Genomic DNA, 13,006 nt, shown 5'->3' with positions numbered 1-13,006 from the left:
GAAACTTACAAAATTCTTAAGGGGTTGGACAGGCTAGATGCAGGAAGATTGCTCCCGATGTTGGGGAAGTCCAGGACGAGGGGTCACAGCTTAAGGATAAGGGGGAAATCCTTTAAAACCGAGATGAGAAGAACTTTTTCACACAGAGAGTGGTGAATCTCTGGAACTCCCTGCCACAGAGGGTAGTCGAGGCCAGTTCATTGGCTATATTTAAGAGGGAGTTAGATGTGGCCCTTGTGGCTAAGGGGATCAGAGGGTATGGAGAGAAGGCAGGTACGGGATACTGAGTTGGATGATCAGCCATGATCATATTGAATGGCGGTGCAGGCTCGAAGGGCCGAATGGCCTACTCCTGCACCTAATTTCTATGTTTCTATGTTTCTATGATATACCCAGTAATATGACTTGATCTGCAGCTTGGGCAAAACATTACCCAAACCATATCATCATGAAGATTTGTTCATCCTTTGAGTAACATTGCAAATTCTAAAGATGGACTGTGGTGATTCCAAGGATATTTGAAAAGACAAAATTTTTCAGCACTTACAGTTGATTCTAGTTTGAATGATCACTTGGGTGTGCTTGAATGACAGATGCCAATGCAGAACTTGATTCCGAGACTGCTCTTGATCTCTGTGGCTGTCAACGAATCAAGATTCATGTCCTGGTCCAGGTTTCTGATCCCTCCATGGCCAGAGGTAGTGAGGGTAATTGTATATTCTCATCACTAACTCATTCTGAACAGACCTGGAGTGTTTATATTCTGTGCCACATCATGCAATATATTGGGCCACTAAGGGGTCGACTGTTGCTGTATAGGATTTACTGATCTGACCATGTGCGCCAATTGATTTTGAATGATTCGTACTTTCAGCAGCAAATCATAGTTCATCTTTTGTCCCACTATTGAATCCATGTTAAATTAGTTGCTTTATGTAGCTGAGCTCAGTTCAGTCCCTCCAAACCATCCTCCTGATGTTAGCAATTGTCGGCACAGTTTCTATTTAGAAAGACAATTTAGATTAAATTCTTCAACATTTATAAGATTCTGATAGTGCAATTGCATTTTAAATAAGGTTATCTACCCAAGGGTCATTTTGTGTTTCTAAATGATTATTGTGGCACATCATGTCTTTTTGTATATTATTCATCTGGAAACATTGGAATTGTTTTGTCCAAGCATGTTAAATTTAACTGCAACCATTAACAGCAAGTCTCTGACTTCAGCTTGAGTAATTCCCTCATTCCACTTCCTCTGCTTCTTTCTGGTGCCCATCCTTTTCCTTATTAAAATCCTTCAGTGATTCTGTTGCCACTATCCCTATGGGCAATGAATTCCAGACCTAAGCAATAAATAAAGTAATGCTTTGGCTAATATTTAAAATCCATGGCAGCCTTTGTGTTCTTGCTTATCTCCCTTCAGCAGACGGCTGCGCACTCCCTCTTCCCTCCTCTCCCCACCTCCATTTAACTTTTTTCCATTGTCTATCTACATCTATCACCCACCAGCCTCTATCTCCCCTCCCTCCTCCACCTGGCTTAATTTGGCCATCGGCCCACCAGTCACCATTGACTCCTGTCTCACCACATCCATTCTCTTTATACTGGCTATCTCCCTTCTCTCTGTCATGATGGAGGATTTTGACAAAATATCTTCAATTACTCCCCCCCCCCCCCCCCCCCCCCCCCCCCGATGCTGCTCAACCTGCTGAGTTCCTCCAGCAGATTGTTTGTTGAATCCATCTCCCTGGTCATTGAACTGTACACTAATGGGAACATTTTCACTCTCTTTACATTGTTTAAACCACTCAGATCTTGTACACCTCGATTAAATCTTCTCGAACCTTCTTTGCAATAGAAGAAGTATAGCTTCTCCAGTCAAACCTTGTATCTGAAATTCCACATCCCCAGATCCATTCTAGGGTAAATGTGTCTATAATAAATCTTGTGTATAATTTATTTTAATTGTTTCCCAATCTATATTTTATTTATAAGAAAGAAATGATCTAATTTATTAGATGGAAGTGATTGCTGCCTCAGACTGTCATTTTGTGATGGCTTTTTTTTTCTTTCATAAATCTGGATCAGGTTGTGTTGGGAAATGTAATTCATACTTCACTTACTGACTCAGCATTTAAAAAAACTGGAGTACGGCCAGTTTGTTTGCTTCTCATAGGATGACTATTCTTTAAAGGAAAACCACATCCAACGTATAACTGCAGTGCTTCTGAACCTTTTCTGAAGCATGACCCATGTTAAATGTTGGAAATAGTTTGTGACTCCCAAATCATGCTGGTAGTAAAACAGTCATCCTTCTAAGTGGAAAAAAATCAAATGAAGATTAGACTCTCAAAAGTCTCTGAGATCCCATTTGTCAAATCTTTGTGATTCCAGAGTTGCGACCCTCTAGAAGGTTCTCTCCTTGCCTGTTTTCTTTCCCAGAATATAATAATAATTAAGGAAGATATCATTATTTGGTCTACAACCTGAAGTTCTTTACTGAACCTTCCTCAGAGCCTTGTTGAATGCAGATGTGATTCTCCTGCTAGGAGCCAGATTAAACTGGATGTTGCATTTTGGCCTCCCACCACGGTTTCGATCGGATGTGAAAATCATACAGGTATTGAGAGATTCTCATGATTTATTTAAGCTGCTATATGCTGAAAAATTGAAAAGCACCAGAAGTAATTGGTCAATGTCAATGTTAATGCTGCTTTTATTTTCCAATCAACTGTATATCTTTATTGTATTTGCATCCAGTATGTTTATTTACATTATTACGGTAATTATTTCTAAGAGTTTATTTTCACTTTCTGAGTGATGTATTCTTTGTTTTCTGCTGCTTGAGTGTTGATCATCAAGTAAGCTCATATAGTAAAATATCAAAAGCTGTCACTGTGCCATTGTGGAGGAATTTCCCTCCCGGGGGCTATAATGAATCCTTGAATATATGAAATCTTCCCCTTGACAAAATCACTGTCCAACCTCCCAGTTCCATCTCGCTGGGTGGGGTCCTTTGCCAGATTCCTAACTGCCGGATGACCAATGTGAGGATGTGTGGGAATTTGATCCACATTAATAGAAATGGCCCTAAAGTAGAGTACTAAAATATCTCAAGAGTCAAGAGAGTTTTATTGTCATGTGTCCCATCGTCCCATTGATATAAGCGGGATTGTGGGTCCCTATCCTACCCCTTCCAAAGTCAACAATCAGTTCCTTGGTTTTGCTGGTGTTGAGAGCCAGTTTGTTGTGCTGGCACCATTTGGTCAATTGGTCGATTTCACTTCTATACTCTGACTCGTCACCATCGGTGATTCATCCCACAACAGTGGTGTCGTCGGCGAAATTGATGATGGAGCTCGCACTATGTCCGGCTACGCAGTCATGAGTATAGAGTGAGTACAGCAGGGGGCTGAGCATGCTGATTGTTAACGAGGATGACACATTTCCACCAATACGGACAGACTGTGGTCTGTGGATGAGGAAGTCGAGGATCCAATTGCAGAGGGATGCGCAGAGACCCAGATCTGAGAGCTTAGTAACCAGCTTTGAGAGGATGATGGTATTAAACGCCGAGCTGTAGTCTATGAATAACAGCCTGACATATTAGTTTTTGTTGTCCAAGTGGTCCAGAGCAGAGTGGAGAGCCAGTAAGATCGCATCCACTGTTGACCTGTTGTGGCGGTAAGCGAACTGCTGTGGGTCGAGGTTCTTGTCGAGGTAGGAGTTGATATTCGCCATAATTAACCTCTTAAAGCACTTCATCACCACAGACGTTAGTGCCACTGGTCGATAGTCATTGAGGCACGTCACCTTGCTCTTCTTGGGCACCGGTATTATTGATGCCCTTTTAAAGCAGGTGGGAACCTCAGATCTCAGAAGTGAGAGGTTGAAAATGTCCGTAAAAACTCCAGCCAGTTGGTCCGCACAGGTTTTTAGAACACGACCGGGTATACCATCAGGTCCATGCGCTTTCTGAGAGTTCACCCGTCTGAAGGATCTTCTGACGTCGGCCTCTGTAACTATGACTGAAATACCATCTCTGGGCCTCAAGCACGATAGTTCATAGCTCACCTTTGTACCTCCAAGCATGGATTCCATTTCCTATTAAAATCCTCTCATTTAGTTCAGCTAGATTGCTGATGAACCGGAGAAACTCTGTTATTTTATATATAGTGAGCAATGGGGCTGCCAGAGAGAGAAAGCTAATTGGAGCTTCTTTTCCCTATCATGGTTAAAAGACCAGGCAACTGGTAATGCACCACGGGGCAGCCAAAATTATGACTGAGCTGCTACAGTGTGCACCACATTGAGGAGAAACCTAATTTACTGAATGTTTGTGGATAAAGAGATTGCTTGGCATTATAGGATGTACAGTTTATGTCATCATATGCCTCAAAGCAGTTCTGATACCAAAATAAGTCCAATTAGAAGAGATGGGAACTGCGAAAGCTAAAATTGGTTATTAAAAACAAAGGTATGAGACGAAGTTAACCATAATACCTTATTTATCGTGGGGCAAAAGAATTGGAAAATAAACATTACAGTTTCCAGCAGCTTTATATAATGCTTTGTATCTGACCTTGTTCACAAGTCTGACTTCCACACCCCCCGCCAAACTGAAACTTGATGTTGGGATGTTACCATGCGTGTAACTAGGGGATTATGAATCAGCGGGTGATATTGCTATTTTAACTGAAAGCAAAAAAATGTTGAAAGTGCAATGCAATTCCCGAGAGAAATAAAAGCCTAATTTTCAAAAGTGTAATCCATCACATAAAATATTTATTGCTTTTGATTCTTTCAGATATTTATTGACCTGGTGTATATATTTCAAGCAGTTTTTTAGATTTTTAGGACTTGTTATTTTTCCCTCCCATCTTAGTATTATTTCAGATTTCCCTAATGTATTTTAAATATAAGTTACACATTATGATTAATCCTTAGAAATTAATCAGTTTTTGCTTTTAGATAGATATTTGTGCTGAAGAATTGGGAAATAATGTGATGCCTGTTGCTGCCTTACTTGGTGATGTGAAAACTGTTGTTCGGCAGGTAATATGTTTTCCTTTCTCATAACTACTTGGGTATTCCACTTTGAGGTTGTTTTAGCCGTGGGGAATAATGTTTTTAGTCAATTGCCAGATCTGGCTGGGCCGCATAAAGCATTATAAGCCTGCTGCTCTCTGCCAAACTCCACCTTATTCCAAAATGCTCCTGGATAGCAAGGAAATCTCCGGATTCTTTTCTGCACTGCAAATCATTATCTTCAACCTGTTTCTTGATCCCTCACCTCTCTCAACAAATACAAGGAACTCATAGATTTTGGGATCATCCAGTTGCTACTGACCCTCCACCCGCCCTCAGTGTATCAAGCCAGTCGATCCTTTTATCCAAGCCTAGAACCTGCATCTGCCATTAATTTCACTTGAGTCTTCCCTCATCTCCTGCACCCTTAACCTTTCCCCCATGAAACTGCAGCTTATCGAACTTTCCTTTCTGACTAAAATCTGTAAATGCTGAAAGCACTCCCGATGTAGCACCTGTGGATGCTGAAACAGAATTTGTCTTGTGAAAAGACACTAAATCATAAATTTTATTTATTTACCACTTACGTTCCCTGACACAGTGATGTCTCCAACTTTTATTTCAGGTTTCCAGTATCTGCAGTTTTGGCTTCTGATTTTATTGTTAAACAGTTTGTCTTCTTTCCTTTGGTATTGCTTCTTTCTGCTTTAAAATGGCTCTTACTAAGCCAGAAATGAACATTGTGACCCTTCCTCGTCCTTTTCAATATCTTTAAAACTCTTGACACGTTTGATTATACCATTCTCCTAAATCTTTCCCCACCATAATTTATATAGCTGAAATGTCAGTTTTATTTGTTCAGTCATAGCTATAAACTAGCCAATAATAGCTTCTCTCCAACACCTGTAGAGAATCATAGTCAGAGTATAATTACCATTTGCTTTTCTTGTATCAAAGCTTGGCCTATTTCCCATTAACATACTATCTTTATGAACCATCATCTGGGAAAGTGGCATCAGTTTCATAGTCATAGTGATACAGTGTGGAAACAGGCCCTTTCGGCCCAACGCCAAAACTGCCAACAATGTCCCAGCTACACTCGTCCCACTTGCCTGCGCTTTGTCCATTTCCCTCCAAACCTGTCCTATCCATGTACCTGTCTAACTGTTTCTTAAACGATGGGATAGTCCCATCTTTTTCACAATATCTTTCCACCAACGTCTCACCAACAATATCTCACCAACGTCTTATACAACTGCACCATGACCTCCCAACTTCTATACTCAATACTCCGACTGATGAAGGCCAAAGTGCTGAAAGCCTTTTTGACCACCTTACCTACCTGCAACTCGACCTTCAAGGAACCATGCACCTGTACTCCTAGATCCCTCTGCTCTTCAACGCTACCCAGAGGCCTAGCATTTATTGTGTAGGTCCTGCCCTTGTTCGACGTCCCAAAATACAACACCTCAAACATTTCTGTATCAACCATTCCTTAGCCCACGTGGCCAATCGATCCAGATCCTGCTGCAATTGTTCACAACCACCTTCATTATCTGCAAAACCACTAACTTTTGTATCATCAGCAAACTTGCTAATCTTGCCCTGTATATTATCATCCAAATCATTGATGTAGATGACAAACAATAACAGGCCCAGCACCAAACCCTGAGGCACACCACTAGTCACAGGCCTCCAGTCTGAGAAGCAACCTTCCACCATCACCCTCTGCTTCCTTCCATGGAGCCAATTTGCTATCCATTCTCCTTGGATCCTATGCAATCTAACCTTCCAGAGCAGCCTACCATGTGGAACATTGTCGAATGCCTTACACAACGTCCATGTACACAACGTCTCCAGCTCTGCCCTCATCAACCATTTTCGTCATGTCTTCAAAAATATCAATCAGATTTGTGAGACACAACCTTCCAAGTACAAAACCATGCTGACTATCCTTAATCAGCCCTTGCCCATCCAAATGCCTGTATAACCTATCCCTCAGAATACTCTTCAGTAACTTTCCAACTACAGATGTTAAACTCACTGGCCAATAGTTCGCAGCATTTTCCCTGCAGCCCTCTTGAAAAGAGGCACAATATTTGCCACCCTCCAGTCTTCCTGCACCTCTCCTGTATTTAAGGACGACTCTTAAATTTCAACCCGAGCTTCCACAATTTCCATTATAGTTTCCCGCAATGAGCTCGAATATATCCGATCAGGCCCTGGAGATTTGTCCACCTTCAAACATGACAGTACCTTCAGAACTTCTTCGACAGTAACCCTGACTGCTCTCAAGACACTTCCAGTGACTGCTCCAATTTCCTCCGTCCTTCTGTCTTTCTCCTCGGTAAATACAAAGGAGAAATACACATTGGGGACCTTGCCCATCTCCTGTGGCTCCACAAGAGGTGACTGCTTTGATTCCTGAGAGGTCCCACTCTCCAGTTACCCTTTTCCCCCTTATGTATTTATAAAATCATTTGGGATTGTCCTTAATGCTCCCCACCAGAGCTATCTCCTGGCCCCTTTTTGCCCTTAGTTTACTCCTTTAGTTTATTCCCGAAACTCCTCCTGGAATGCACTTGATCCCAGCTGCCTATACTTGTCCTATCCAGCCTTATTTTTTACTTATGTCTCAATTTCCTTCGTCAGCCAAGCTTCCTTACATTTGCCTGCTTTGTCCTTCACTCTAACGGGGATGTACACATCCTGAGGTTTCTTCAGTACACTTTTAAAAACATCCCACTTGGCCGATGTTCCTTTCCCCTCAAAAACCTGCTCCAGTCAACTTGAGCGAGACCTTCTCTCACACCCTCAGAGTTAGCCTTACCCCAATTGAGCATTTTAACACGTGGACTCTCTCCGTCCCTATCCAACCTAATCGACTGTGGTCACGGGTCCCAAAATGCTCCTCCACACACACACATCATTAACTTGCCCTTCCCAATTTCCCAATATTAGATCCAGTGTTGCCCTCTCACATGTGGGGGCCACCACATACTGTTTAAAAAAACTCTCCTGACCACTTTTGAGGAATTGCACCCCTGATTTTCCCAGTCTATATTGGGAAAGTTAAAATCCCCTACTACAACAACCTTATTTGACCTGCAGCTGTCTGCAATCTCCCAGCACATTTGTTCTTCTAATTCCTGTTGACTATTCGGGGGGGGGGGGGGGGGTGTGTAGTACACCCCCAACAAAGTGTTAATCCCTTTCTTGTTCCTCAATTACGTTTAGCCTCACTAGATGAACCGTCCATAATGTCACCTCTGAACACAACCGTGACATCATCCTTAACCAACAATTCAACCCCCCCCTCCTCTTTTTCCCTCACCCCTGTCTCTCCTGAAGCTCCTGTACCCCGGAACATTGAGCTGCCAGTCCTGCCCCTCCCTTAACCAAGTTTCAGTCATGGCTACAACGTCCCAGTCGCTCGTACCTATCCATGCCCTAAGCTCATCTGCCTTACCCATCAGGCCCCTTGCATTAAAATACATGCAGTTTAAACCAACCCTCCTTCCTCACTCTCTGCCTTTCACCTGCCTATTCTGTCCACTAACCTTTCCATACCACCCTCCATACCAACATCTAGCCTCTCACATGCCTCTGTCCTGCACAAGATCCCATCCCCCTGCCAATGTAGTTTAAACCCTCCCTTGTAGCATTGGCCAACCTTCCCGCTAGGATGTTGGTCTCCCTCCAGTTTAGGTGCAACCCGTCCTTTTTATCCAGGTCACCCCTGGCCCAGAAGAGATCCCAATGATCCAGAAATCTGAATTCCTGCCCCCTGCACCAACTCCTCAGCCACATATTCATTTCCCCTCTCTTCCTATTCTTACCTTCACTAGCACGATGTACTGGAAGCATTCCTGAGATCATTAGCCTGCAGGTCCTGCTTTTCAGTCTTCTGCCCAATTCCGTAAATTCTTGTTGCAGAACCTCCTTCCTCTTCCTACCTATATAATTTGTGCCAACATGCACACGGCTCACTCTTGAGGATGCCGTGCAGCTGCTCTGAGACGTCCTGGACCCTGGCACCAGGGAGGCAACACACCACCCTGGAGTCTCGTCTGCTGCCACAGAATCTCCTGTCCGCACCTCTGACGATGAAGTCTCCCACTACGATGACTCTGCCTGATGTCACTTTTCCCCATTGAGCCTCGGCACCAGGGTTGGAATCACAGCTCTGGCTACCACTCAATCTTGTCGTGTCGCCCGCTCCCAAGATGGTGTACCTATTTTCAGTACGTACAGCCACCGGGGTCTCATGCACTCCACGCTTACTCCTCTTTCTCATAGTCACCCACCTTCGCTCTTCCGGTATCCTTGGTGCGACAACCTCACTGTAGGTTCTGTCCAGGAAACTCTCGTTTTGCCGGATGGCCCTGAGGTCATCCACTGCTGCTCCAGTTCCCCAACACGTTTACTCAGGAGCTGCATCTGCACACAATTTCTGCAGGTGCAGTTGTCAGAAGCACCAGCGGTGTCCCTGACTTCCCACATCCTGCAGGAAACACACTGTACCAACTTGCCTACCATTTCTTCAGTGGACAAAAAAAATCACAAAATTTGAATCAAGTGTAGCCTCCTTGCCGAAGACTCTTGAGCCAAAGACTCGCACTTTACTCACCAAGGCACTTCACCCCAACAGGCTGCTCCCCTAGAGCAAGCCGTACTTTTATTTGCTGTTCAATTAACTAATTAGCTAATTTACAAATTTGGTTACCGGTTTTTAAATACAATACAATACCTTTTATTTGTCATTTGAACCTCACATGAGGTTCAAACGAAATTTGGTTTCTGCAGCCATACAAGAAAAGAACCAAGACACACACCAACACAATTCACACAAACATCCATCACAGTGAGTCTCCTCCTCACTGTGTTGGAAGGCAAAATCTTATCTCTCCCCTGCTCTCCATTCCTCTCTCGAAGTCGAGGTCAAAGGACCCGGCGGGCGCTAGCAAGTCCGCGGCCACTCAAAGCCACGCCGGGCGATGTAAGGCCCTGCCCCGGGTCTTGATGTTGGAGCCCCCGGCGGGCGCTAGCAAGTCCGCGGCAATTTAAAGCCGCGCCGGGCGTTGTAAGGCCCCGCTCCAGGTCACTCTGAACCCCGCATTTCGAGCGGGAGAAGTCGCCGTTGCCAGTGCCCCGCAAAGCGGTCTCCCACTGGGGACCCGCGTGCTCCCGGTGTCACCATCCTCCGGAGTCGGGTCGCAGCAGCGCGCCGCCGCAGCTCTCCACGCTCCGAAGCTGGCTAGCTCCATGAAGGTAGGTCCGCAGCTCCACAGCTCCACAGGCTCCGTGACTTGAGCCTCCAGGTCGTTCCGGTTGGAGGCCGCGCCACGGCGCTAGGCCCCAACGGCAACGGAGACCCGACAGGGAAAAGTCGGGTCTCCGTGCAGGGAAGAGATTTAAAAGTTTCCCCCACCCACCCCCCACCCCCCACACATACACATTTAAAAACCCGCTACAAACTAAACCCTCAACGGGACAAAAAAATAAAAAAATACACAGACAGACTGCAGAGGCTGCAAATGACCCGCTCTAGAAAAACTCACCAATGCTTTAACTTCTACAGCCAATCCCCGCACACGCCCCTTCATCTGCCGCTCCTGTGCCGACCCTGTGTACATTGATGATGTTTAGCTCTGCCTTTCCATTCCTTTCTTGTCCCTCTTGATTGTCTCTTAACTCTTTATTGAATGTTTGATACTAGATTAACAGAACATTGTTGCAACTAAATATGGTGAAGATCAACATCATTGTCTTTGGTCCCTGCAAAAAAAAATCCAATCCCTAACCTCTGAATTAATCCTTGTTCCTGGCCACTGTAGGAGGCTGAATCACACTCCACTACGTTGATGCTGCATTGACCCCAAGTTGATCTTCCAGCATTACTTCAAAGAGTGCCTCATTTCCACCACTGTGATATTATCTAACTCTTCCAAACTTTGGGCTCATTACTGCTGAATCTCTAGTTCATGCCTTTTTCATTCTTCATGAATGGTTCTGATAAGGATTTATCAACCTGTTTCTTACTCCACAGATGCCACCTGACCTCTTGGGTATTTAAGTAAATATGTTTTGTATTTGTTACCTTTCATCTAGATATATTCTGTTTCTTCAGATTGCTTTGGTTAGTATCTACCGTGCTTCAAAATTATGCAGTTGCATTCGGAAACTTCTTGAAACTGGTCAATCACATCTGTTAAGGAGACATTATCTTACCATTTTATGTACTTGATGCACTGAGACATTAAATGATTCTTAAATGAGCTTTAAGTGACCATAAATAATTACTAACCTGTAAGGCACTTCACATGTTTAGTTGCCTTGCATTTGCAATAGCTTCTAAAAATAACTTTTAGTTTCCTGGACTACTCTGTGGAGACCTAGATATTCTCTATTTTGTTCAGTAAAGAACAGACTAACTCCACTAGGAATAACGTTAACCCAGAATAGGCCTGTTTATTTTTAAATGCTGCATTGGATCATGTGTAGTCGGCAATATCTGAGAAAATGGGTCTGACAGAAGGTGAGTTTCTTCAAGTGGCGGTGCTAAGCAAAGAATGTAAATGCATTTTCTCAAAGAAAACATCCTAATTCTGGAAACAGTGACCACATCAAGCATTCTGATGAGAGAGTTGGGGCATTTTGTACAGAACTCTCACAACAGACAAAGATAATGAATGATAGGTGGCTGTCGGAGATTGGTTGATGTCAGAGAGTAAGGGGGCATTGTGGAGGGTGGAGGAGGCTGATGGTTGGAAATAACCAGGGGAGGCAGTGAAAATGAAGAGGGGGAACAAGTCAGGAGTAGGACTATGTAGAAACAAGAACAGCAGGTGATGGCTTACAAAAATAGGACCCAAAGTGCTAGATTGATTCACGCAGTGGATCAGGCAGCATCCCTGGAGAACGTGGGGAGGTGACATTTTGGATTGGGATCCTTCCTCAGACTGATTATGGGGGGGGAAGAAACACAGCTGGACAAGAAGAGGGGCAGGACAAAGCTTGGCAGGTAATAGGTGAACACAGGAAAGAGGGGGGGGGGGTGTTAATAGGTAGATGTTGGGCAAAGGCTAGAGTTTAAAAAAAAACTGGTGTGAAACCAAAGGATTGAAGTTGAGAATTGTGAATACAGAGAAAGGAATAGGTGGAGGGAGAGTTGGAGGTAGAGTGGAGGAATTGGTATGAGTCCGGGGGGGGGGGGGGGGGGGGGGGTTGAGGTGGGGTGAGGATGGGGGGTTAATGGAGGTTACCTAAAATTGTAGAATTTGGTGTTTATACCGTTAGGTTGTAAGCAACCCAAGCAGAATATAAGGTGCTCCAGTTTGTGGCCTCACTCTGACAATGGAGGAGACCCAGGACAGAAAGGTCAGTGTGGGTCTGGGATGGGGAGTTAAATTGGTTAGCAACGGAAGAATCGGTAGGCCTTGGCGGACCGAACGTAAGTGTTCGATGAAACTGTCATGAGTCTATACTTAGGACTGTGTAGGTTGGACACACAAATAAAATAGATCCAGACTTGGGGGGTTTTGGTGGGAGGGAAGGATCTGGATTGCATTAAAAGTGCACTTCAGGTAGTGCAACAATCGGTAGAGAAGAGGTAGACAAGAAGTAGCACAATAAAATCAAATATGCCCAAGGCACAGGAGTGTGAGAATAATAGCAGGCCACATTGTTGAAGTACTGACCGCTGGGTAAGGGTGGGACCCCAGAGTTAAATCATAGACACTAATACATTTGTACATTTGTTCTGAGCAGAGCTTCAAATTCCAAATCCACTTAGCTATCAACACCCAAAAACTATTCTATCTACAAAACATTTTTAGATTTCTTTTGAGCATGCTATCCTTTCAAATCAGATAATACCATACATAAATATAATCATGCCAACCAATAGGTAGAGCATAGGGAAAGATATAGAGTGCAAACTATAGTTCTCGGCAATGTGGTGTAACAGTTCCAGAGA

At 44.0% G+C, this 13,006-nt stretch overlaps 1 protein-coding gene across 1 annotated transcript in view; it reads left to right on the top strand.

Annotated features, from left to right (window-relative positions):
• Positions 1-13,006, top strand: part of hacl1 (2-hydroxyacyl-CoA lyase 1) — a 119,241-nt gene that overhangs the window by 45,632 nt on the left and 60,603 nt on the right. Inside the window, exons 10-11 of the mRNA XM_033050702.1 lie at positions 2,515-2,620; positions 4,972-5,055. Coding sequence (XP_032906593.1) covers positions 2,515-2,620; positions 4,972-5,055 — 190 coding nt within the window. The remainder of the gene's footprint in view (positions 1-2,514; positions 2,621-4,971; positions 5,056-13,006) is intronic.

This window comes from Amblyraja radiata, chromosome 2 (assembly GCF_010909765.2).
Source record: "Amblyraja radiata isolate CabotCenter1 chromosome 2, sAmbRad1.1.pri, whole genome shotgun sequence".
Taxonomy (NCBI): domain Eukaryota; kingdom Metazoa; phylum Chordata; class Chondrichthyes; order Rajiformes; family Rajidae; genus Amblyraja; species Amblyraja radiata.
This window is presented reverse-complemented; position numbering and strand designations above follow the sequence as displayed.